This window comes from Dunckerocampus dactyliophorus, chromosome 17 (genome assembly GCF_027744805.1).
Source record: "Dunckerocampus dactyliophorus isolate RoL2022-P2 chromosome 17, RoL_Ddac_1.1, whole genome shotgun sequence".
NCBI lineage: Eukaryota > Metazoa > Chordata > Actinopteri > Syngnathiformes > Syngnathidae > Dunckerocampus > Dunckerocampus dactyliophorus.
Window position 1 is genome coordinate 22,637,691 of NC_072835.1, and position 25,727 is coordinate 22,663,417.

Sequence of the window (25,727 nt, forward strand, 5' to 3'; positions counted from 1 at the left end):
ATGACTGCACCTGCCAGCTGCCCCTGCCAAAGGGATCTGGGAATCCTGGTCCACAAATGAGGTCCACCATTCAGGTTGACCTCTTCTAGATATCAGTGACGTGCGGTCAGGGGAGGCAGGTGAGGCTCTTCATGAAAAATCATATTTTTTTCTGTATGACTCCAATTGTTTTTAACATTTTCTCAAGTAGAGATCGCTGAATTTGCACATTCCTTGAACGAGTACAAAGCAGGAACCTGAGATGAGGCCTTTCTCCAGGCCGTCTAATGCTTTTCATGGAAGTATGTCATCATTATTCTTGCTAATCGGACCTAAAGTGCATCATTATCTTCTTTTTTCTTGTTATCCTCTTCATGAGCATTGATTAGTAGGGGTGCCACTAGACTCAAACCTGACGAGGTTTCTCATTCAGGAAATACAGTAAGTGTCTCGTCGTAATAAATTCATTAATCGTGCAATAAATGAAAATGAACGTTGCTGGCCTCCACATATTGCTATGTGCATGCATGTGTGTCTGTCTGCTTTACAGAACAATGGTGAACAAAGTGAAACTGTCAGTCACACAGTCGCTTTGTCTCTGTGGGTAGAGGCGGGGCCACTAGCATACGCACACAGCAAAAGAGTGGAGCGTCGTTAGGAGCAATGCAAGGTAACATAGTGGAAGTTAGGAGGGAAAGAGACGCTTGCAAAGCCAAATGCCACACAGGTCCTGGGTGGGAATATTAATCATGAGCAAGGTGAGCCCATCGACATGAACCAGCCAGTGTGCCCAATTAGTTCGAAAGTGGTAGCAACATAAAAGGCCACAAAACTAACTAGCCCACCTCAAACTACACAGCGAGATGCAGAGCCGTCATTGTGACAGTAAACACTCACTGAGACGTTTGGTCGGCAAAGTAGATGCAAACGGAACAGCGCAAAATGGTGTGCATTCTCAGAAAGTCATCGCCAAAGAAATGCTTCCCTTTAATACCGTTCAAAAGCCAGCGTTTGAAGAAATGCTGCAAACGTTTGACAGACAGGGCAGCTTGCCTGTGAGAAAATACATATGACAAAGTCCATGTGACAAGCGCCAATTCCACAACTTTACGGAATGAAAGATGACGTATTAAAGTAAATATCGCATTATTGTTATTTATCATTATTTATTATCAGAACTTTAGCGGCTTGTTCGGTCTCCAAAAATGTTGACTACATCGTTTTGTGTCAAATGAATAAACATTTCAAAACGCACCTGCCTTGTTTTGTGATGAGGTTAAATAAAAAAGTTAGTTTGTGCAGTCGTATTGTTTCAGTGTACGTTTCATCTCGTCTCGTTCTCGTGCATCTCCTTGTCTCGTGAGTTGGGTGTCAGATTCAATCACAAGAATTTAAAGTGAAAAAAACCCAAGAGTGCCTCACCAGCCATGAACCTCACCCACCGCACGTCAATGCCGCTGTACATGTAGTCTCTCTGAAAGCAAGCGTGAAAAGAAGTCCAGTTCGGTTCAGTTGAGCACAAAGTGGTTTAGAAAAGTCAATCCTGACGAGGCACCAGTCAGTTGAGCAAAGATGAGGAAGGACGCGCCGTGAACAACAACAGAGGACATTTGTCTTCTTGTGTTTGTGACTTTTGGGACCATTGGGACTTTTTTTCCATCCACCGGTCAAAGCACTGCGCTTATTTTATGGAAAACTTCCTTCCTTTTCAAATGACTGGATTCAACAGCAGCATTTCCCGTGTGTTTTTCTGTTTTTTGTCATCACCACTTTTACACGCATGCTTCCAATTTGTGGTCATCCGACTTTTTTCATAAGCATAATAATAAAACTCATCTAAATAAGACATTTAGATGACATTAGTGTCTTCCTTCCTCCCCTGCATTGATATTTGAATAGCATGGATGTTCATGTGTGTGGCTGCACCCACAAAGGAGCATGTGTGTGTGTGTGTGTGCGTGTGTGTGTGTGCGTGTGCAGTGTGTGTACTAAAGCATAAATTATGACTGAGGTTTTCCTCCTGCAAATGAGAATACATGAGGGAAAATTGGCTTTACATTTGCATTTTAATATCACAGTACAGTGTGCAATTTTTTCAAAAGGAACATGAACTTGCAGAATGAGCTGTTTTGGGGGGGTTGCAAGAAAAAAAACAAATTGCAATTACATGTTTTTGCATATTCATTTGAATTATAGCTGCTTTATCATTCCGAGGCATAAATCTCCTCTCAGTGTGTTTTTAGTTTAGAGCTCTCGAATATTCCCTCAGCGCCACACACACACACACACACGCACACACACACGCACACACGCACACACACACATTGCCAGCAGCGCCTGCTGTTGCATGCATATTTTATAGACAACCTTTCACTCCAGTTGCGCTCAGCAGTCTGCAGGGGGCATCCTGGTCAAGAGTCACGAGCAGCAGACAAACTAAACCTTCAGCCTGCCAACAACTCAACAGATGTGTTTAAAAACGTCAGCGCACTCTTGAATAATCTATGCATTTGTACTTAAACGCTACATCTGCTCCATGCAGGCACCTGAACGTGATGTGTTTATCAACCTAAAGGCTGAATTGTGCGACAGCGTAGCCGCTGCGCTTCATCCTGCTGTACTGCAGTTAGATGTAGACTTGAAATTCTCTGCTGGAACGCTAGGGGGACTTTTCCTGAGAGTGAGCAAACCACAGCTCTCGACTAGCTATTTAGTTTCCTGTGTGGAAGTAATGAACAACGGCGACTGAAGCGACATCTGGGTTGTTGTTGCAGCATAATGAAGCCGCACGGCAGGTCTTCAGGGAGATGATGTCATCGAGCGAACGGGAAAACAAACAGGACTCTTGGGGACGCTCGTCCTGAAGCAACACGCGTGTTTGTCACATGTTGACGCTTCTCTACTCAGTCAAGAAAATGATGTTAGGTTCCGCTCCAGTGCTGTGGGTGACAGTATTTCACATTCAAAATTCATTCATTTCAGTCATTCAGTCATTTGCTGTCACAAAACCCCCTTTCAAACTTTTAAAACCTGACATATTTCAGCCTTTTTTTAGATTTGCTGTCTGTATAAATGGCACCAACACGGAACTTTGTGTAAAAATGGCAGTACACGGGTGTCGCTCTGTGAAAACGCACACATTTGCGGCAACATCCCACCTCTGCTGGATGGGTTCTGTGTAAAAGGCAAAAGTTGATACATTTCCTTACAACTACCAAGAGGCTAAAGGTGATTTTTTTATACTAAATTACTAAAAAAGTATTGTCAAAGTCTACAGTAAATAAATATATTCTTTGAACCACGAGCCTTGTTTGACATTATACTTACAAACTATCAAGACTCCTCTACAGAGCGTGGCCAAATTGAGGAATTCTATTCAATTTGTTTTATTTTTGGTGCTGTAATTAAGCACATTTCTGCTGCATTGGCGTGTCTCTGAATGAATAGCATAAATAATAAATACGAGCAAAAACTCACACGCACAAAAAAAGCTCCATAGATGCTCTGCGGCCCTCCTGAGGCGAAAAATAATAGTGCACCCATTTTTCTTTTTAATGTGGTCTTGATGTGAATTACAGTGGTTAATCTCCTAGCTATATGTCATGATCAACAAATGCTTCGTGTATTTTGAAATATTCGTAGTATGTGTGCCAATTGGAGGTATTTTATATGCCTAATTCTAGTTTTACATCAGCAGTTCCTGTCGTGTCATTCATACAAAGATGGACGCTGCCATCTGGTGGCGCCTCGCGGTATAACATCAAACTGACGTCATTGGGTCGTTTTTATCGACCGTCAACTTTGTTTCAGTCAGACTCAATCTGCATTCCATGAAAATTGTGACTTTTGAAGAGAAAAACACCGTGGCCGAGCCAGGCGCCTCCTTGTGGACATCCACTGCTCTTGTTCCGAAATCAGGTTAGCTCGACATTTTTGTAGTACAAGTACAGAAGCAGTAGTAGTAATAAGTAGCAATACTAGTGACTTTTGTAGAGAAAAACACTTTGGCCGTTTTTTTACCCCATGATTTGATGTGAAAAGAATGTGTAGTTGAAAAAGGAACAAGATTTCTCTAAGTGCAAGGAAAGTGGGCGAGCTAGCCGCTAGCTCCTAAATCAAAGGTGCCCCCCTGTGGTCATCCACTGCTCTTGTTTAGGAATCAGGTTAGCTTGACACTTTCTACTAGGACTAGTACTAGTGCTTCAACTTTGTTGTGTATAATGATGGTTGTTTATTCACATTGCTTTTATGAAGCACAATAAACTCTTTGATCTTTTGAGAATTATGACTTCTGAAGAGAAAAACTGGTCTTTTTTTTGAGAACATGAAAAAAATGTGTTGTTAAAAATAAAATACATCTGATTAAAAAAAACATTTTTTACATAAAAGTAGTGGCTGGAAAGAATTCCAAACCCGTACAAGGAAGGTGAGCGAGCTAGCGGCTAGTTCCTTAATCAAAGGTGCTGGTCATCCACTGCTCTTGCTTTGGAGTCATGTTAGCTCGACACTTTCTGTTGCTAGCATTCGTGTTACCGGTCTGGACCCTGAACCGAACCGTTTTACGTCCAGACCTGTTTATGTCAAACTTGACGACAGGCAATGTGAGGTAGCTAAATTTCGTAGAGATACGTGGTGCCGTTGTTGTACACCTTATCAGGTGGACCTTGTCTTGTGAAGGACAGGTAGGTGTCGCTGGCCTCGATGGTGATGTCGTCCGCAAACAGGTAGGTCCAGAAGTGTCCTGTGTGTCGGTCCATGCCGGCGTGGCAAATGACGGAGGACAGCCTGTACGTCTGCTTGGTGTTTTCGTCCACGTCCATCTCCAGCTGCTCAGGCGAGTATACGCGGTCGTGGCTGACTAAGCCGTCGCTGGAGATTCGGTTGACGAAGAATGTCAGGATGTCCGGGTGTGTCCAGAACTGCCTCTTGTCCATTTTGCGACCACACACCTTGCAGCGTCCTCGCCGCCCACCTGTGCCGCGTTTGATCAGAGAGTTCAACGTCTCGCCGTTGAGCGGTTTGGGCAGACTGATGATGCTTCCCAAGTCGGTGGTGGACGAGGTGGTGAAGTTGCAATGAGGGCACTTGCTGACGTCCCGCACCCGAACGGTGGTGTGGATGCCGCAGCGGTCGAACCAGGACAGCAGAGGCATCAGGAAGTCCACGGTGTCGTTGCTCTCGTACAAGATCAGCGAAGGCACATAGTGGCAGAGCTCCTCCAGCCCCATGCAAAGCTCTGCCGACGTGAAGCACTTCCCCGGGTTTTCCAGGGCGGACAAGTAGAGGCACACGAAGGACGGCATCTCTGGAAGCAGAGTTACAAACCTTTGCACCTGCTGCGGAAGCTTCTGCTGCACCACGGCCAAATTGAGCGTGGCCTGCAGGGTGGCGTTCATCCAGCAGTTGTTGGAGTAGTTTGCAAAGCGGCAGATCTTCTTCAGGGGGTTCATCTTATCGTAGAGGCTCTGCGTCCGCACGCCTTCCCACAGTTCGTCGGCGCTTACGTTCCCTGCTCGAACTGTTGGGGTCGGAAAAACAGCAACGGGTTGAAAACAGCCAACGTTTTAGGGATGTGGTGATGGTACCAACCAGTAGGCGCCGCTGGACCGCTCCCTCTGTTGATGAAGGTCCTCAGCATGTTGGTGGCCACGGCGCCCAGAGCAAAGCCCACGAAGAGAAAAGGCATATTGCTGCAGAAAAGGCACCACGATCCCCCCCGTCCCTCGAGAACCCCCGTTACAAAATACGGCAATGTCGGCATGGGGTACTCCCACTTTGTGACGTCATGCCCTTGCGTTGACTTCCTGTTGTGTGACATCATCGCTTTGTCATACAGCCCCCCCCCCTCAGTGAGCCACAAGGCCTTGAGCTACCTGCCCGTTCAGCCCAGCACGGTTAGGCTGTGGGACCCCTGATCAGGGGTGCTGTATAGGGGGAGAAAGAGGTGACAATTGGGCCCCACTGGGGGCCAAATGCGTTTGTTTTTTTTAATGAGGCCCAGAATTTTGATTTACCACTGGGATGGGCACAATTTGTATCTCATAATTTGGACTTTCTCATCTCATAATGAAGCCTTTTTATCTCATAATGAAGACTTTTTATTGGGATATGCAGTTTGTGTCTCATAATTCCAACTTTTTATCTCATAATGAACACTTCTTATCTCATAATTATGACTTACCACTGGGATTTTTTTTTCTGTGGCGGAAACCGTCTTCGCTGTACTCTGCACTGTGATATTTTTCACATTTGTATTTATTTACCCCCCCTTCATTATGTATGTGTGTGTGTGTGTGTATGTGTTTTTACATATTTGAGGCCAAAAATCTGGAATTGGGGTGATGGAAGGGTCCTGTTGCCACCCCGATGTTGCGAGGGATATTACAGTCTGCACTGTGATATTTTTGGCAGCCATATTGAGCCCTGCTGATTTGGGGCTACGTCCCCTTTACGAGGCGGGCTCGTGGGGGCGGGGTTTATCCCACCAGGAGGAGGAGGGGGGCAGTGAAGCACCGGCATTTTTTATTATCTTATGATCGTCTTTCTCATGATTTCTTTTTTATCGTCAGGAGAGAGAATTGCATGACGTCACTGACGGAACATCATCTTCGTGCATCCTCAATCTTTCTGAGCCGGTCAAGGTTATTTTCAGATACTACTAATAATAATATTAGCCAATGTTATTGTGAGGGAGCTGCACGGGGAGACATGCACTGCCCAGCCGAATTCGACGAGGTGGATTCAGGGTTAGAAGCGAGGACGTGATCATCGGATCCAGAAGAGGAAAGGGGGCGACGACGACCTGCTTCCATGCGTAGATCGTCACCATGTCCAGGGCTTTCCGGAGACTGGTCCACTTGGTGCTCTTCTGTCCTCTATCCAAAGGCCTGCAGGTACTCACCTGAGCATGCATGCACCCTGATGGTACAGTCGTGCACGAGAACCAGAACAGCACAAGGGCAGGCCTCAGTATTTCAATATCGTCTTTCCATTTGGGCCTGTAGTGTTTGAATATTACTGTAATAATAATCATAACAAGCTACTTTTATGCTGTTGTCCATAAGGCTGAAATCTAATATAAATGTATATTATATCAATAGCAATGTATGAGTGCAACAACGGGCCAAAAACATGCATGCTTGGTTAATTGGCGACTCTAAATTGTCCATAGGTGTGAATGTGAGTGTAAAAAAAAAAGGTACAATTTGGAGTCCGTAACTATGAAGTAGATGCTAGCAAGTAACATTTAGGTGAAAGCATAACGGCTAACTACTAGCATGATTGAAATGACCAGAGAATCAATGTTTGCCAACAAATGGCGTATTTGTACCTCTTCAAAGAGTGAGTAATGTTGCTTTATTGTAGTTTAATTCAGTCAAATACATTTTTACCAAATTGATGCTAGCAAATAACATTGCTTAAAGCATAACGGCTAACGAGCAGCATGGTTTAAACGGCCAGAGAAGCTTGCCCACAAACAGTGTGTTTGTAACTTCATAGAATGAGTACTTTTGTTTTATTGTATTTTAATGAAGTAAAATACATGATACGTTATTGAGCAGATGCTAACAAACAACCCATAGCTGAAAGCATAACAGCTAACAACTAGCATGATTTAAATGACCAGAGAAGCAAAGTTTGCCAAGAAACGGCACATTTGTACTACTGCAAAGAGTGCGTATTTTTGCTTTGTTGTAGTTTAATTTAGTTGAGTACATTTGTACCTAGCAGATGCTAACAAATAACACTTAGCTGAAAGCATAATGGCTAAGAACTAGCATGATATAAATGACCAGAAAAGCTTCCAAATGGTGTTTATGTACTTCTTCAAAGCAAATTTTAGTTCAATTTAGTTGAAATTATTTTTTTACCAAGGAAAGGCTAACATAAATAGCATGTAGGCATCATGAAAGTTGCACCTTACATCCTATCCTTCCTTCCTTCCTTCCTCGAAGAGTCGCCTCCCGGGCATCAAGGTCAAGTACCTCCTGCTGGCGTGGTTGGGCGCCCTGGTGGCCAGCTGGGTGCTCTACATGCAGTACGCCTCCTACGCCGAGCTCTGCCGCGGACACGTCTGCCAGGCGGCCATCGTAAGTCCACAATGGCTGACAGCGCGTCGTCAGAAATAATATCAGACAGTATGTGTGAAAAGTGAAGAACTGAAAAGGCGGGGGGCTTTCATGCTGCTGCTTCATGTCCTTTCATGCTGTGTCCAGCTGCTTCCTGCCTCTATCAGCCATCTCATGAAAGCATGCTAGGATAAACAGGATCAGTTGTGTTTCAGCAAAAAATGGCTCAAGTCAGCCTATTACTGCCTTTCTACACCATGGTACCTGGTCCCCTCTCCTTACTAGTGACCCTTTTCCACTGGCACAAGTACTTGCAGGTCATTTTTGTCGTACCAGGATCACTTGTGGTTCCTAGTGTGCCGAGTGGACACCATATACTGTAAACCGCACTATGATTACAGGGAATTCTCTGAAAATGAAAGTTAAGCTTGTGTGTGTGAAAGAGAGAGAGAGAACAATGCACCTGTTGTGTCCTTGCTTCTTGTCCCAGTATTTGTTCCAAGTGTTGTGCAACTCTGATTGTGCTATGTGAGCGTGTCAAAAAGGTCTTCTCTGATTTGACTGAAAGTGCACTGAGCTAATAGACTGAATCTACAGGTGTAATAATAATATCTAACATTAGCATGTCTCAAGTGTTGCGCAACTCTGATTGTGCTATGCGAATGTGTGTTAAGAAGGCCTTCTCTGACGAGCTATTTGACTGAAAGGACACTGAGCTAACAGACTTAATCCACAGGTATAATCATAATATCTAACATCAGCATGTCTGAAGAGTTGTGCAGCTATGATTGTGCTATGTAAGTGTGTCACAAAGGCCTCCTCTGAGGAGATATTTGACTGAAAGTGCACTGAGCTAATAGATTGAAATTATAAGTGTAATAATAATGTGTTAACATCAACATGTCTCAAGTGTAGCGTAACTCTGATTGTGCTATGCGAGTGTGCGTCAAGAAGGCCTTTTCTGAGGAGCTATTTCACTGAAAGTGCACTGAGGTAATAGACTGAATCCTCAGGTGTAATAATATCCAACATCAACATGTCTCAGTGCAATTGATCCGTTCAATGTGGTGTGCTTTTTGCAGTTAAGCCTTGTGCTGCCAGCATGGGTGTCCAAAGTGCGGCCTGGGGGCCATTTGCGGTCTGCGACTTGTTTATTATAGGCCCGGGGCATATTGTAGAAATAAAATTAATAAAATAAGATAAAAGGCACATAAAGAGAAAAGGCTAAAATAGACACAAAATAAAAAATATACATCAAAATATCAAAGTTGCCCATCTTCATACTAGTGGGGGTCTTATTTTAACAAATGACAATTATCGTCGCTTCCGTCTGCGCCTCTTTTCCAAGCTTTGATGCCTGATAAATATCATTGTAGCCAAACAAACATCACAGGAGAGCCTCTTTCATGTAAGACAACCATGAGAAGCCAGGAAATTCTAAAAAACACGTAAAATGTGGTTCAAATATGCCGTTATTTACATTGCACAGCTCCACCAGACAGCCTAAACATTCTGGAGGTCATCCGGTCCGCTTCCTGTCGCTTCCTCTTTCCTCCCGCAGTGCGATCACTACAGGCGCGGTGTCATCGCCGGCTCGTCCTGCAAGGCGCTGTGCGAGCAGAGGACGCTGACGCTGCAGCGTTGCATGTCCACTTCCTCCCAACATCAGGTACCCGGCGCCTCACCAGACACACTCTCATTTTGAAGCTGAAGAAGGTTAACGCTGCTCGTTTTGGGTTTTGGTCTTTACGCTTGCAGGTGTACGCCGGCCTGTGGAAGGAGCGGCCCGTCGTGATCAAGTGTGGGATCGAGGACCGCCACAAGGTCGACGGCGCTCCGGATTCGTCGCCCGGGCGGGAGGGGAGCTTGTTCGACAAACCAACGCGTGGAACCTCAATGGACGAGTTTAAAGAGATGATGCTCGGCTTCCTCAAGGTTACAGAAAATACTCGTAATCTGTTCCAGGGTCAAACTGTGGCCATCATGAAACCTTTTAAGTGTACGGGCAATATTTGAAGTGACATTCTTACCTCGTACAGTGGTTAAAAAAACAAAGCAATAAAACACTGTTAGATGTAATGATGCAATAATAATGATAGAAATAAATAAAAAACCTTGGTGTTTTTCTGAATTTAATTGAATAATAATAAAATAACAGCCTACAATGAAGATATGAAAAAAAATGAAGTAAATATTTCTAAATATTTTTTTCAGTATTAACTTATTTATTTCTATTGGAGATTTTTGTTGAAATATTGTATTTTTCCACATGTAATTATAAAAAAACCACTACTTAGATATTATTATGACGTGCAAACATTTAATTATATTTTTACATGTTTATAAGCATCTCCTTTTTTGGGAATTCATCTGTGTTATTGTTTTAGATTCATCAGGTGATGAAATCCTGTGCTTGGCTGAGGTAATAATCATCTCCTTCCTGTGCAGGCTAATTTTGGGGAGCAGCCATCTTTGAGTGCTTTGGTGGACAGGATTATTTCCCTGGCGGACATCAACCAGGATGCGAAGCTGTCTCTGGCAGAGGCCAAGTCCATCTGGGCCCTCCTCCACATCAATGAGTTCCTCCTGATGGTGGCGCTGCAGGAGAAGGAGCACACCCCCAAGCTGCTGGGTTTCTGCGGAGACTTGTACGTGACGGAGCCTCTGGGCCACACCGCCCTCTACGGGCTGGAGGCGCCCCCTTACCTGCGCCACCTGGTCCCGGAGGCCCTCATCACTGGTTTGAACCGGTGGCTGGCCCCCGCGTGGCCCCGTCGGGCGCGCATTACCATCGGCCTGCTGGAGTTCGTGGAGGAGGTCTTCCACGGGCCCTACGGCAGCTTCCTCATCTGCGACGCCAGCCCCCGCCACGTGGGCTACAACGCCAAGTACGACTGCAAGATGGCCGACCTGCGCAATGTGGCCTCGGAGGCGGCGGTGCGGGCGTACCTGAAGGGGCGGCACTGCAAGACCAACGCCGACTGCACGTACGGCCGCGACTGCACGGCCACCTGCGACCGCCTGGTCAAGCAGTGCAACACGGACGTGGTGCAACCCAACCTGGCCAAGGTGTGCGCGCTGCTGCAGGACTTCCTGCTCTTCGGGGCGCCGGCGGACCTAAGGGGCGACCTGGAGAGGCAGCTGCGCACCTGCGTGACGCTGAGCGGGCTGGCTAGCCAGATGGAGGTGCACCACTCGCTGGTCCTCAACAACCTGAAGACGCTGCTGTGGAAGAAGATCTCCAACACGCAGTACTCCTGAATGACACACGGTGGCGACAAATTTTCCCTCCCGTTTAACCTGTGCAGGATCACGGAGGGGGTGGAGCCTATACCAGCTGACCAATGAGGAAGTAAAAGACAAGCAAATTGCGATGAGGTGCAACTGTAAATATTTCCACTGTGAAAGTGAAACGACTGTCGACCTGATTTTATACGCTGGAACCTCTAAAGTCCAATACTTCGTTTACATTTTGAGGTAAAAATGTACCTCACAACTCCGCCAGCATCAAAGAATTTGCGTTTTCTTTCTTTCTGTCACGCGAGGCGGCGGCTATCATGACTAACTGGTGGGCGGAACGACGGCGTTGGTTATATCACACGTCTAGGTTGGACATTCGTGCTTGCGCTTATGCCTGAGCAAATCTTGTACTTTGTGGATTATTTTGAGTTATTTGGGGTTTTTGTTTTCTGTTCAGCAAGGTGCCACTTGTCAGTCATAACTGGTGGGAGGAACTGCGTGTGTGCTCGACTGCAAGCAAGCATGCCTTTGTGGATTATTTCAAGTTGTTTCCGTTCTATTATTCTTGCTGACTGGCGAGCGAAGCAACGGAATTAACTATATGACACGTCCTGGTTGGGCGTTTGTGCATGTGCTCATGCGTGAACAAGCATACCTTTGACTTTGTGGATCATTTTGAGTCATTCTGGTTCTTTCCAGTACGCAAGGTGGTAGTTATCGTCCATAACTGGTGGGAGGATTGCTCGTTTAAGCAACTGGTCTTTACAAGTGAAGCGTGGCCAAGCCCTGCAGTGCGACCGCACCCCAAAGTTAATATCTTTTTACACTTACATGACGGTCAAGAACAGATGACTCATTTTCTTGTCACATTATTATTTCTCGATGCAAACACAGCCAAGGTCAACGAGTGTCTCGGAATGTTGGGCTTTCGAGGTTCCGCTGTATAAAAGTCCAAGGGGCTGATGTGGACAATCAGTAGTGATTAAAAACTTGTTGGAACACGTCAGTTCAGAACATTCTCTTTTTTTCAGACAATGATGAGACAGCTTCAGTTAAGATTTTTTATTTTTTTATTTATTTTTTAATTCAACAAAATAAGTCAACAAAATAACTCGCCAAGCACGTCTGTCCGCTCGCCTCGCAGCATCTGTGAAGGCAAGTTGTGGTCTTGTTAATGTTTCCATTGGTGTTCCACTCGGAAGCTTGTCAGTTTTAAAGGTGTCAATGTGCGGCTCGGTTCCAAACCCAAAGTCCACTGAGGGTGGACGCTGAGCCATCGTGAGCCACTTTTGCTTTTTGCCCGCTTGCTGCACAACGATGGCACAGGAGCCAACGCGCGTCTCAGCGGGCAAGGTCAAAGTCAAAATCCTACTTAATGTGCCTCCCAAACATAAAAAAAAAATCATTTACTTTTTATATACAAATAATATCATCAAAATAATTATATTACAATATAATTAGGAAAAAATGCTATTTATTAAATACATTTTACAATAATATTGTGCTTGTACAATAATAATATATGACAATAGCATTGTTAAATATCACAATGTGAGCTCATTTTAAAAAATAAACAATCATCCTACCATTTAAAGTTAGACAAAGAAAATTGTAATTCTCTTTTTAACGAACACATACAGCAGTAATTAAACCACTTTGCAACAATACCAGAATGACCTGTTAAACGAGTCAAACTGGAAACTCTTTGTGGAAGTCGTAAAAAGTTAAGTAAAATGAAATCAAAATCAAAATAATTGCGGTGGTCCACTTATTGCATGTAGTGAACATGTGGCAGCATTCTGTCAAAACATGTACATTAACTTAAATTGATATTGTTTTATTCCGGTAATTCATTTTTGGAGGAGCTCGTCTGGCAGACATTAAAAGTCAAGCTTTTCGACCGATGTTTTTTAAATCAACATATATACGCATAACATTAAATTTTAACCTAATTAGCTTAAATAAATTATAGGAAAAAATAAATACATAAATCACCAACCCACCAGTCGCCTCGGTCACGTCCTTCCGTTGAGAGCGTAGAAGAAGAAATGACAAACCAGTTTTAGCGAGTAGAAGAAGACAGACCGGTTTGAACTACGGTAAATGAGAATAACCAAAACATAATGGAGTTCGCTTTACCGGACATTCTTTAAACTATTTTAAAATATTCAACCATCTGATCTCCATTAAGAGTCAGTGACTAGTATAACATTGGAACAAATCAGAAATCGTTTATTTTGTAATATAATGTTCGGGGGCGTGTATTTATTCAACGATGGAGACAAATCCTGTAGTCCACATGTGTCAAACTCGTGCCCTGGAGGGCTGAGGACGCTGCAGGTTTTCTCCAACCAGTTTCTTCAGCAGGTGGTTTAATTGATGAGCTCCTTCCCTCAAATTGAAGGGGTTGATCATTAAAATCTCCTTCTTTAGTAACTGGCTGGAAAGAAAACTTGCAGTGTCTCGGCCCTCCATGGCACGAGTTTGACACCCGTGCTGTAGTTGTACTAATGCATTTTCATATAACAGTAAATACTCCACTACTATGAATTATATACAACTATAAAGTACATTTGTTCATGACGTTATTGTTAGTAGCTGCGGTATTTCGTAAATATGATCGCTGCCTTGTTTTGTAAACGGCAGAGTTCAGTGTTGGTGTCTTCTGTCTCCCTCTAGTGGCGAAAAATGTTATGACGAGGGGTGACGAGGGTGTTTTTTTTAAAGTGGTCTACTTTTGTGCTTCACCCATAAAATTGTGTTATAATATAATATAATAGTAGTTTTTGTTTATGGGTTTACTTCCCCTCACATGGACGATGATATGCAATATGAAATTGCTGGGTGAATTTATTAATCAACAGTATACACACAGTGGATGTTTTCAGCCACTGAAACAAAACAAAAAAAATCCCAAAAAGAGATGCGATGAAGAGGGAGGAGTGTCTTTTATTGAGGATGTGAATGAGGTCATTGGCTGGGTGACGAGGGCGCCATGAGGCCGTGCACCAGCTCCATCTGCCTCCTCTTGTCCTTGGCTCTGTTGATGGTCATCTTGAAGAGGCGACAGTACAGCTCCATGGCCACGGGGGTGTCGTCATTCCCAGGCACGGGGTACGTCAGCAGGCTGGGGTTGCAGTTGGAGTCCACCACGCCCACTGTGGGAATGTTCATCTTGGCGGCGTCACGGACGCCCACGTGCTGCTGGAAGACATTGTTGAGCGTGGACAGGAAGACCACCAGGTCCGGCAGGCGGACGCCGGGGCCGTACTGGATGTGGGCGTTGGTGAAGAGACCGCCCTGCCAGTAGCGCGTGTGAGCGTACTCGCCGCACTCCCTCGCCATGGTCTCCACCAGGTGGGAGAACTGGCGGCGGCGGCTGACGAAAAGGATGACGCCGCCGCGGAAGGCCACGTGGGCCGTGAAGTTGAGGGCAAGCTGGAGATGCTCCATGGTCTGGTCCAAGTCGATGATGTCCTGGTCCAAACGGCAGCCGTACAGGTAGGGCACCATTAGCCTAGCACACAAACACATTTATGTTGACGTGACTTTATTACACTAATGTATTACTCCATGTAAAATGTCCAGCATTATTAAGATTCTATATGATGTGATGCTAGAGCCAACCTGTGTCTGCATCCTTTCTTGTGGCCAAGATGCACTCTGGCGTCAAACAAGTCCTTTAGGGAGAAGAGCTCAGACACCCTGAAGAAGTCTGGCTTCTCAAGGGTCAGGCTGAGAAACTGGTCTGCACGTGGAAAAAAAGAGTTACCTGAAGACCAAAATAAGCGCTAAAATAAGCCATGTCGTCATTGCTCGATTACCGGAGACTTGCTCTGTTTGTGGTGGGGGAGACTGCAAGGATGCTGCCGTGGAATAACAGAAATGTCCTCCACATCCGTCAACCTTCACAACAGCATGTCTCAATCCCAACAAACCTGGGAAAAAAATTAATTTAAAAATAAACAATTGTACCAGAAATAACAAGCTACTGTATATGGGTCGCCTCCCACCTTGCGAGCCATTACACATACACTTAAGACTTATCTTACGATATATACACAAAATACAACCATATTTTATTAATTCAAATGAATTATTCAGTAGCATTTGGTACAAAAACAGTAATAATTTCCAGGAAAAATACCTCTTGTTAAAGCCCGTGCAGCCATGCTTGCTGTAAGGAAGGTCAGCACGGTGCGCATGCGTCCCTTCGTCTTCCTCGTTGTCTATGGGAGTGTTGTTACTGTTGGCCGCTCACTACTGCCACCCTCAGGCTTTAGTCTATCACTACACCCTATACTGTACGCTTGCTTTCAGGTCTTTCAAACGTCTCATCCTGTCTTTAAATTAGACTAAGATGTGTGTAACACCCCCTCTCCCCCCAACACACACACACACACGTACTGTATTTACATTTAATGCCCTCATTAAAAAGTGTACTGTTGCCATAGACGTGACATTTCGTGGGATAGTGTCTCTCTATTTGACAAATAATACCATAAAGAATAATAAATAAAATACCATATTTTCTATTATTATTTTCTACTATTTCCACAACTGCAGAGAGTACCAGGCATCTATCTGTACAAAAGAAATATTGTGATTTTTTTTTTAGACAATACTTTTAAATACTAAAGAAAATATTTTTCTCCAAATAACTGTTTAAATAAATAACTTATAAGATGGTGCTATTATATATGACATAAAATATAATTATAATGCCACACGGTGGCCTAGTGTTTAGCATAGCACACGGTCAGGAAATCGGGAAGATCTGCGTTCAAATCTCAGTTGGTTTGAATGTCCATGTGGAGTTTGCATTTTCTCCCCGTGTGTGTGGGGGTTTTCTCCGGGTACTCCGGTTTCCTCCCACATTCCAAAACCATGCATGTTAGCTTCATTGGAGACTCTAAATGGTCCATAGGTATGAATGTGAGTGTGAAGAGTGGTGAAGTGTGGTTGTTTGTGCCATGCCATTGGCTGGCCACCGGTCCAGGGTGGACCCCGCATGTCGCCGAAGTCAGCTGGGATAGGCTCCAGCATGCCCCCGCGACCCTAAAGAGGAGCGGCATAGAAAACGGATGGATGGATGTTTGTAAGAATTGCAGTATATAGCACTATGATTAAATACACATTTATGCTAATTCACTGGATGAATAGGTAAAAAATGTTTTTTTTGGGGGGGGGGAGTAACTCATTCAAGATAAAGGAGCCACTTTGTGTTGTTTTTTTATGTCCAAGACTTGAACAGCTGAAGGTCATATCAACAAAACAAACACAGACATTGGGCGCTGACAAACAAAGTGAAGACAAATGGTGACACTCTGAGGCAGCTTCACAGACGCAAAGGCCACTTTATCATTGAAGGCTAAGAAAACGAAGACAAAATAAGGCTCTATTCTCCGAACGTAAACAAACGCTGCCTGCTCTGTTGATGAATTATGTGAACAAATGATGAACAACACATTTTTCTTTCGCTTAAATCCAACAGGAGCCGTCACATCGGAATGATATGTAATTCAAACCAGAACAGCAAACTCTGCTTCTGCAACATCCAACAGTCGTTTCAGTGCAAAACGTGCACGATGAAGGCGCAGCCCTCAAATACACGCCTAATACCTGCGCACAGGAACAAACTCAAGCTTCCTTTTCACGTGGTGCTTCGTCTTGTCGGCGGGCGCTGTCGCCTGCAAGCAAGTCACATGCAAGCATCCGTAATATTAGGCACCCCTGCACTGTTTTCATCAAACAGTTTGTGCTCATTTTTCTCAAATATCCATGTGTTGTATGTCTATGTGTGGAGATACAGAAGGGATACGGTCCATAATATCATAAATAATAAATATACAAACCAACTTTGTGCAGGTTTGCACCTGATTATTTTTTTAAAAATGTACTAGATTGTCCCCCCCCCCGCATTACATATCTCACCCCAGAATACAAATAATGTCAAGTATTGGCTATGGACTATAGTTTGATACAATTATGAGTGTAAAGTCTATTTTTGCATTCAAATATTCAACTTCTGTGTTTGCCTGATGTGCAAAAAGACCTTCAGCTACATAATGATGGGTCTTTTGTACACTATAGTGCCATGTGGATTTCCTACCCCGACTAAAAAGCTGAGCTTTATCTTTGCATTGGATGTCATATTTAATATGACATGTTTTGACATTGCATATAATTGTGGCCGCTAAAAAACATTCAACCATGGCCTGTCAATCATGTGGTCCTGCATGGTAAAACTGTACCTCCGTGCTCCTCGTTTCACCCTGGTGTCTCCACCTGAACATCAAGCGGCGCTCCTCTGTGGAAAGAGCAATGCAAGGCCTGAAGACAATGCCGGGGTCGATGGTGCTGGACAAGGACCTGCAGGAAGAGGCAGAGCAGGGCACATGTCACTTGCCTGCATGAGGTTAGGAATAATCGCTCTTTGACCAAACGCTATCAGTTCAAGACCTAAATACAAATGCTATGCATAAACTACATCATGTATTGGCATAAAATGAACATATATTGTAGATAAATGAATGCTAATAAATGCATTTGACTCTGATTAGGGAATAAAAAGACCTGTGACTCATTTGCGTACTAATAAACTAACATTAATAAAAAAATTAATACATTTAAAATTATATAGAAAGAAATACAATCAAAATACCAACATTTTTCCATACGTGTACAAACAAAAAAACAAACGTTGCTTGGATTCCACTCTTTATTACACAGATGCACTTAAAAGACACAGCAAAAAAAGTATATAGGGAAATGGGGGGGGGGGGGGGGGGGGGCAGTTCATACAAAATATTTACACAACTGGCAATGCACAGCATGTTCAGTAACTTCTTTTTTTCTCCTCTGATAAACAAAAATAAATAAGCCTCATTTTTCTTTTCTTCTTTACACAGGAGCCAGGCGGAGGGGCGGAGGGCCGAAAGGAAGGCAGTAAATACTGGACACCATAAAGTATGCGTCAGTGTTTGTGTTTTTACCCAAAAGATCATTCATTCAAAGCAGGTCGTAAAAAAAACAAAAACACTGGCAGGTCGTAGCATGTCAACATCTTTGTCCGGTCCGGGCTGCCGGGTTCGGTTCTAGAAGGTTCTCTTTGTTTCCATGAAGAACTTTTTAAAAAGTCAGAGTTTGTGGTCAGTAAGATGAATTTGCTTTACATACGAAACGAGTGATGCAGCCGTGCAAAAGTCTTAGTCCACCGTTAGACGTGTTGTTTTGGTACCGTAGCTGCTGACAAACATTGCGTGTTAGTTAGCTGGGGCCAACTTTGCATTTCAAATACAAAGCATGCGGTCGTCCCTCGCAATATCGCAGTTTGATGATCGCTCCCTCGCTATATCGCAGTTTTTTATAAATGAATGAAGTCCGTGGAACTGCAATGAATGAATGAATGAATGATGGCTGTTTGGTGCTAGACTGCGGCCTATTATCAGTTAAAACATATTGAAATGCAAGTGATATGTAGCATTGTGGTCACTAGGTGGCAGTAATGACACAAAACATTGAGACATTAGCTTACATGACATTACCTTAACACTGCATGAAGTCATGAAGTCAGCCAATGGTAAGCTTTTGGCTTCTTAAGCTGAGAAGAAATCTATTCGAGGCTAACTGGTTAGCTCGCTAGTCTCAGAAAGCCATAAAGAGGTTTTCTGTGCTCTAACTATGAAAATATTCAAATGTATTAACATTGAATCCTATATCACGGAAATTCATTTATCGCGCTCTGGTCTGGAATCAATTATCTGGTATAAACGAGGGACGACTGCATGATTAGTCTGACGTTTTTACACTACATTACACTTTTTTTTGCTCATTTTTTCCTTTTTTTTTTAAACAAATATTTCAACTTTCTTCTTGTACCTTTTATCTTGTAATTATGTCTTTATAATTATATTTTGAGTTTATTATAAGAATATTATAACTTTTACCCAACCTAAATTTCCTAAAATTGAAACTTTTTCTTTGTTTTGTTTGTGAGTCACAATTACACGCCTTTTTAAATTTATATATTTAAAATTTTCGCTATTTTTTCCACTCAATATTATGACTTTATTCTCCTAATATTTAATTTTATTCTCATAAAGTAATTGTTCCCCCCCATTTTTGCAGTAGTTTTCTTGAATGTGACGAACGCCAATTAAAAAAAACAAAACAGTTGTAAATGGCCCCCGTGACGCACTTTGGACACCACTGTGCTAAACTGTAGAAAAAAAACATTGTATGAATCGATGAGGGTATTGTAGCGCGTATGCTAATCGACATCCTCATCGAGGTTGTCATGTGTTTTTTTGCTTACGTTTGACTTGAAGTCGAACCTGGGACGTTCCAAGCGGGATATTTCCTCTTTCCCAGAAGTCTTTAAGGCCGCAACAGTGGCTCAGATGTTTCAGCTCGCACCAGCACTCTATATCTGGTCTGTGAAATCTGTCTGTGTCCCACTATTTAGCTAAATAACGGTCGTTCAAACAACAAAGCTAGTGGCGGACTAAGGCTTTTGCACTCTCGCTGTCATGGAATATTTAAGATCTACTCAGCTGGGAAGCTGATATGATGATATCATTGTAAAATGCTGTCATTCTCATTCTGAAATGATGTCCCACAAAGATTGCGCTACCACTTCCTGTTACATCATGGCTGAACATAAAGTTTTTGCGCGATCACGTCCACTTTTGATTATTGATCACGTCGTTGCTCGTCGTAAAGCTCTCAATAGGACGACACAAGAACATATTTCAGCTTAAGCACAATAATTAGATCTTCATTTGAATTCTTTTCATGTTTTACTTGGCTGTCACATTTAGAAATGTTGTCCCTCTCTGCCCTTTTTCCGAATGATGTTGACTTCTCTCAAGCCAAAATGTTGCAGTATTGCTTTTCAATAACCTCTTGGCACATTCGCACAAACATACACACACACACACGAGTGCTGCTGTACTGGCATGAAGGTACAAACACAGGAAGAAGATGTGTATAAATAGGAGGCAAGCTAAACCATGATAAGGAACACGATGACGCCATGGGACAGAGTGGCTAAAGGAATACTTACAAAGTGCTCTGCTTCTTCTCTGGACTTTCACTCTCTGACTCATCTATAAACTCCTCCTCAGCTGCTTCTTTCTCGTCTATCTTCCCGCTCTTATTCTCACTCTGCCCGTCTGCTCTGGCCTTTCCCTCACTGCTCTGCCTGCTTTGGACCTGGACGTGGTTGGTCCTACCGGACTCCAGCTCCACGAAGACGCTCTTGTCTCGGGGAACGTGCACTGTGCTCGCCGCCGCCTCTACCGTCGGCCGGTGCGGCCGGCCACTCGACGTGAAGGCGCCTTGGTTCTGCCTGGTGGTGGAGAAGAAGCTCAAGACGGGGCTCGCAGTGGGTGTCTTGGCGGTTGTGTCCGTAGACCAGGACAAAGGGGGTCTGCTGGTTCTTGCAGGGGACCAAAGAGGGGCTTGGGTGGAAGGTTGGAAGTCAGTGCCTTTCCCTTGATGAGAAGAAGGCGCGGATGGACTCTCTCTCTGTTTGGGCAGGCTGATATAAAACGGAGTTTGATTGAAATTCTTGGGGTCAATGATGGGGAGTCCAAAGCTCTGGCGCCACTTGACTGACTCTGCATAAGACCGATCCACGCTCGCTCCAGAAAGACTCTCGACTCTCTCCGTTTGTTGGGTGGACACCTGGTCGATCGGCGGGCTCGGCTCGGTCCGAGCCGACCCTGCCCCGTCCGCCGCCTCCAGAGTTCGTGATTGTGGACCAACAGCACAGTTGTCCGGCATCTGAGGCACAGGTTTGTCTTGATGTGCTTTGGTCAAAGGGCCACCCAGAAGAGGTTGACCCAAAACACTGATTCTTTGTTGAGGAATTTCAGCCAGCTGATTTTCCTGTTTAATGTTGTCAAGTCGAAGTGAGGCAGCACCATTCCTCGGCATCTCCTCATCTTTTGTCCTCTCTGAGACCTTCTCCGCCCTCTCGGCGAGGAACTTTCTGATCTCCTGTTCGATGCTGTCATCACTGTCCACTGAGCTGCTGTCCTCCTTGATCTGACGAGTGTCTTTCTCCCTTGCAGTGTCCGCTGGCCTCTTGCTGGTGTGGTTTGCTTTCGTCTTTTTCACCAATCCATGCTTGTCCTTCGAGTTGCTCTTCCTCTTGTGGGCCTTTTTCAAAATACCAGCCTTGGATGGAGGATCGCATTTGGCCTTTTTCATAAGTGGGCCTCGCGGTGGCTCCTCTTCCTTTGGGCGCTTCAGTGCATTACGCTCCGACTTGGTCTTCCTCTTGGTCTTCTTCGTCTTGAGGAGGTCTTTAATGGCTGTGTCGAGATCTTCGTCGCTGTCCAGTGAACTGCTCTTGTCTCCAGTTTGCTTGTCCAATGGTTGTGATTGACTTCTCTGGGAGAAAAGCAGCGGGCTTAACTCCCCCCTATGGACTTTCGAAGGTTTAGCAGACGCATCTTTATCTGCGTTTTTATCCACCGCCGTCATGATGGCAAGCCGGTTGTTTTCTTCCTGGTGTTTCCGCCTCTGCGTTAAAGACAGTCCGGGAGGTTTCTTTTGCACTACCTTGTGTTTTTCAGTCACCGTCTCCGGTTCGTCTCGAGGCGCAGCGCACCCTGGTGTCTGTTTGACCAACTGCGCCTTCTGCTCAAGAAATTTCATTATTTCCTGCTCGATGCCGTCTTCACTGTCGATGGAGCTGTCGTTGCTTTCATCTGCTGGAGTTGCACGCGAGGATCCAGCGGGAACACAGGCGCTCGGGGCGACGCTGTGATGGGACACGAAGGCTGCAGGCATGACCGTTTTGGAGATGTCCAGGATGGCTTCGGCGCACATGAGCTCGGCGGTGGTATTGGCTTTAGGGGGCGCTTGTGTAGGCTGGTCTTTAAAGCCATCAAGTCCAAATGACAGCAAACCGTTGCCTTTGGTTCTCTGGCTGACATCAAGCGAGCTTTTGAAGAGAGTCGAAGATGGCAGTTCCACGGACTTCATCACCTTCTCCGCTCGCTTTTTTCTCTTTTGAAGTTTGTGCTTGTTTGCATTTTCAGTGCTAGCGTTTGTTGTAGTCTCCTTCTCGGGTAAGGACATCTTTTCTTTGAGCTGCTCCAGCTGGTAGCTGCGAATCGCCTCCTCAATGCCGTCATCGCTTGAAGAATCCGAATCTTCCACAAGCGGTTTGAAGGCCTCTCCCCTCAACTGCTGCTCCATTCTCTCCAGCTGGTACCTCTGAATGGCCTCCTCGATGCCGTCGTCGCTGCTGCTGGTGTCGTCAGAAAGGTTCTCCGCCTTCACTTTGCATGCAAGACTGTTTGGGTTGACCGGACTGGTTGCCCGATCTCGAAGGATGACCTTGTGTTTGATGTACTTCTTCAAGGGGACGCCTGCTGGGGCGGCTTGGGTGGCGCTTTTGGAAAAGTTGCTGGTCATGATGGAAAAGGTGTCGCTTTCAGACTTTATTTTGACAACCTGGGGAATAGTTTGTGTCTGTTTGGACGACTGAGCAAGAGCGCTGCACAGTTCCATCTTACGTTTGTGGCCATCCTTTTCCTTCAGGTATTCCAATATTGCCTCCTCTATTCCTTTGTCCACAGAATCATCACTTTCAGCGTCGCTGCTCTTGTCACTGTCCTGGATCGGGGATGGAACACCAGTCGTATGACTTTTGGAATTGGCTGGCGCAAAAGAACCCACGGCAGCCTTACAGGCCTGGGGAGGCGCGTCCTGATTTTCCTCTGTCTCGTCGCCCATCTCCAGTGAGGACTGAGTGCTCCTCAGGCTTTCAATGATCATCTGGACCTTGTTTGAGATAGAACCCCTGCTGGACAACTCAGCGTCCGAGTCATTGAAGCAGACGGGAAGGCTAAAGCCCCCGGGTGGACCGCATGCTCTCCATTCTGTGCGAGGCGCTGCGACAGTCGGTGCGTTCATCAAGTACATTCTAGTGAAGTAAGGTGAGGTGGTGGACCATCGGAGAGCTGACTCCTTCTGCGGTCACATTGTTCAACCTAAGAAGAAAACACAAATATGTTTTTACTGATGACCACGTGCGTTACGTATAGCATTGTTTCGGTAAGCATGTGGTCCCGTGGCAACGTCGTAAGTCTAGTGACAATTTGAACGTTCAGAGAGCCCCGATGATTAACAATCACAGTAAATATATATTACAGACATGGACAAGTCCGCTTCAACATTTTAAAACACTAAAGGTCCACATGTTTGTTTCTGTTACTAAAAGTAGATAAGATGATAAGCTATTAAATGCATTTGTTTGCCCTCAATACCTTGTTGTCAATTAAACATGCTAATTATCACAGTAATTAAGGCTCTTACATATTTGTTTAGTTCAATCAAGGTGGTAATTTTTTTTGTGTGTATGTTCGTTTTGGGAGTTAGGCGGTGTTTATTTACACTGAACGTGTTCGGTTACAACATTCTAGGCCCAATGGAAATTGTTAGTTATAGCCACAATTCATGTAAAAGCATGTTTTTATCCACCTTGTGAAAATGGGTAAAGTACATTTTAACTAGGACTTAAAATTGAAAAACAGAACAAAACTACATTTTCCTCCATTATGTGACTGAATGCATTTGCATTGGATGCTAATGTGGGACTGAGAGGTCCACCCTCCCAACCAGCCGGCCATAGCCGGCGAGGAGGCTCTTCAAGCAGGTTTCTCCATTCTCCAAAGCACATTAACACCGTCTGGAAGCCACAAGTCTCATAATTTAAATTCTCTATTCCACCTTACACAGAAGGTTTGATTAAAGCCGGACAACAGGCGAAAACTGAGCCCCCCTTTATGACACATTCATGACCGGCTACAGCCATCAGAAATGGCCGGAAACTAACTGCACCAAGCGGCTTTGCTCTACCCAAGGCGCCCCGTGGAAAGGCGAATAAAAACCAAGCAGAAATCGTACAACTTTTGCTTCACGTTGAGAGGAAGTTTCCACAGACAACAATTATGTGAATGAAACGCGGTTTTATGCGTGGATGTCCCACCTGGTCGTTTTCTGGACTGCCACGGAGCAACCCCCGATCCCCCTGTCACCCTCTAGCGGCACAGTGTGCTAGGCTGCTCGGCGTGCGGTGCTACGAGACGCCGCAGAGCGACCATGTTTATCGGTACGGACCGCGGTTGTCCACAAACGACGGCTATAGGCGTCTAAATCCTAGTCAACACTGGCCGACTTGGTTGAAAAGACAAACTAATTCGCTTTGCTGTGTGAGAAGCGTGTCTTGTGGCGTGGAACAGCGGAAGGTTGGCGGGGGGAAGGCGGCGACTTGAAAGGAGAGAGCGGGCCTCCCGGCTGCCGCAGCCCCGGCATTTTCTCCGGCTAAGAAAGCCTTTGTACTGAGCCACGATGCACACCCTCGACCTCGCTCTCCACGCCGTGCTTACAACGACAAAACACGGGACAACGAAGACAAAACTCACCGTGCAAATGAAGAAAAGTAAGAAGCCAGCTGCTCCGGTGCGGAACGCCGCGGTTGTTAGATTTCAGTGGCCGTCTTTCAGCTCACCCACCGGCCAAGTCTGTCGGCGTTGAGTCCTCCTCCAACTGGCGGGTGGACAAGCTTCCTTAAAGGCGGCTGCTGCCTGGCTACAGCCGAGTGCACACATTCAAATATGGCTACGGTCGTTTTTGAATCATACGTTCCATGTGCAAGACAAGTAGACAATTAAACATGAGATGGAAAAGTTTTATTTCTCAAGCATGGGGTTAATTATGGTGCTTTCAGTCAGAATCTTTGTTCAGTGTGAGATGACAATCACACTTTAATGATCATTTGAGGAAACTTGGATGCAAAATGCAGGAGGTAAATTATAATATTAATTAAATAAAACCGAATAGATGCACTCAGCAGCCTTCCTTGCACAAAGTGTATGTACAATATAGTTGCTGTATGCGGACAGCCAGAATGCAAATGCTAAAAATAATGCTAACAATAAAGCAATATGCTTCTCTTTTAGCATCCTGTTCATCCACTTTGCGCTCATGCAGTGAGGGGAAAAAGTCACAGATTTTGGAAAATACAACATGAGTTTGGCTTGTGGCTCTAGCCCTGAGCCACGAGGGACACCAAAATCAAAAGTGACAATTTTACATTAATTCAGAGAGGTGTATTACATGTGAATGTTTAAACTGCTTACTCCCATGGTTTTATGTGGTAATCTAAGAAGATATCAACTTTAAGTTATCCACATGCTACAAAAAACACACACACGGTCATAAGCTACTGAAGCATGTTTTAATAGTTGATTTTTGTTATTTTTAGTTATCAGGCTATTGGCTTGCTCCCCTATGGAGCAGTAGTTATATTGTTATAATAGACTCTATAAAATGTACTTTAAACTGTTCTACTTTTAGGGTATTGGTGTTCATAACATTTATTTATTCATTTTATTCGTTTTAACTGAAGATTGTTCG

The 25,727-nt window shown here is 44.6% G+C and overlaps 3 protein-coding genes across 3 annotated transcripts; 1 reads left to right on the forward strand and 2 right to left on the reverse strand.

The window, feature by feature from the left end:
* The first annotated feature begins 6,458 nt into the window (after positions 1-6,458).
* Positions 6,459-12,543, forward strand: dipk1b (divergent protein kinase domain 1B). Its single transcript, XM_054758268.1, has 5 exons — positions 6,459-6,872; positions 7,935-8,069; positions 9,610-9,717; positions 9,807-9,983; positions 10,497-12,543. The coding sequence occupies exons 1-5, from the start codon at positions 6,807-6,809 to the stop codon at positions 11,307-11,309; spliced, it is 1,299 nt and encodes a 432-aa protein (XP_054614243.1). The 5' UTR covers positions 6,459-6,806; the 3' UTR covers positions 11,310-12,543.
* Positions 12,544-14,219: 1,676 nt separating this feature from the next.
* On the reverse strand, positions 14,220-15,974 carry mrps2 (mitochondrial ribosomal protein S2). Its single transcript, XM_054757792.1, has 4 exons — positions 15,436-15,974; positions 15,113-15,226; positions 14,916-15,036; positions 14,220-14,805 (listed from the first exon to the last, which is right to left on the reverse strand). Exons 1-4 carry the CDS (start codon positions 15,491-15,493, stop codon positions 14,259-14,261), a joined length of 840 nt encoding a protein of 279 aa, XP_054613767.1. The 5' UTR covers positions 15,494-15,974; the 3' UTR covers positions 14,220-14,258.
* Positions 15,975-16,352: 378 nt separating this feature from the next.
* ppp1r26 (protein phosphatase 1, regulatory subunit 26) lies at positions 16,353-24,968 on the reverse strand. The gene is made up of 5 exons (XM_054757791.1): positions 24,734-24,968; positions 20,356-23,299; positions 17,543-17,660; positions 16,911-16,978; positions 16,353-16,836 (listed from the first exon to the last, which is right to left on the reverse strand). The coding sequence occupies exons 2-5, from the start codon at positions 23,229-23,231 to the stop codon at positions 16,770-16,772; spliced, it is 3,129 nt and encodes a 1,042-aa protein (XP_054613766.1). The 5' UTR covers positions 23,232-23,299; positions 24,734-24,968; the 3' UTR covers positions 16,353-16,769.
* Between the last annotated feature and the right edge of the window lie 759 nt (positions 24,969-25,727).

Coding starts and splice junctions, on each gene's coding strand:
- dipk1b (XM_054758268.1), top strand. CDS start 6,807: ATGTCCAGGGCTTTCCGGAGACTGGTCCACTTGGTGCTCTTCTGTCCT. Junction 6,873..7,934: donor CTCTATCCAAAGGCCTGCAG/GTACTCACCTGA, acceptor CCTTCCTCGAAG/AGTCGCCTCCCGGGCATCAA. Junction 8,070..9,609: donor ACGTCTGCCAGGCGGCCATC/GTAAGTCCACAA, acceptor TTCCTCCCGCAG/TGCGATCACTACAGGCGCGG.
- mrps2 (XM_054757792.1), bottom strand. CDS start 15,493: ATGCGCACCGTGCTGACCTTCCTTACAGCAAGCATGGCTGCACGGGCT. Junction 15,227..15,435: donor TGCACGGGCTTTAACAAGAG/GTATTTTTCCTG, acceptor TTTTTTTCCCAG/GTTTGTTGGGATTGAGACAT. Junction 15,037..15,112: donor ACAAACAGAGCAAGTCTCCG/GTAATCGAGCAA, acceptor TTCCACGTGCAG/ACCAGTTTCTCAGCCTGACC.
- ppp1r26 (XM_054757791.1), bottom strand. CDS start 23,231: ATGTACTTGATGAACGCACCGACTGTCGCAGCGCCTCGCACAGAATGG. Junction 16,979..17,542: donor GTGAAACGAGGAGCACGGAG/GTACAGTTTTAC, acceptor ACTTGCTTGCAG/GCGACAGCGCCCGCCGACAA. Junction 16,837..16,910: donor GAGTTTGTTCCTGTGCGCAG/GTATTAGGCGTG, acceptor TGGATGTTGCAG/AAGCAGAGTTTGCTGTTCTG.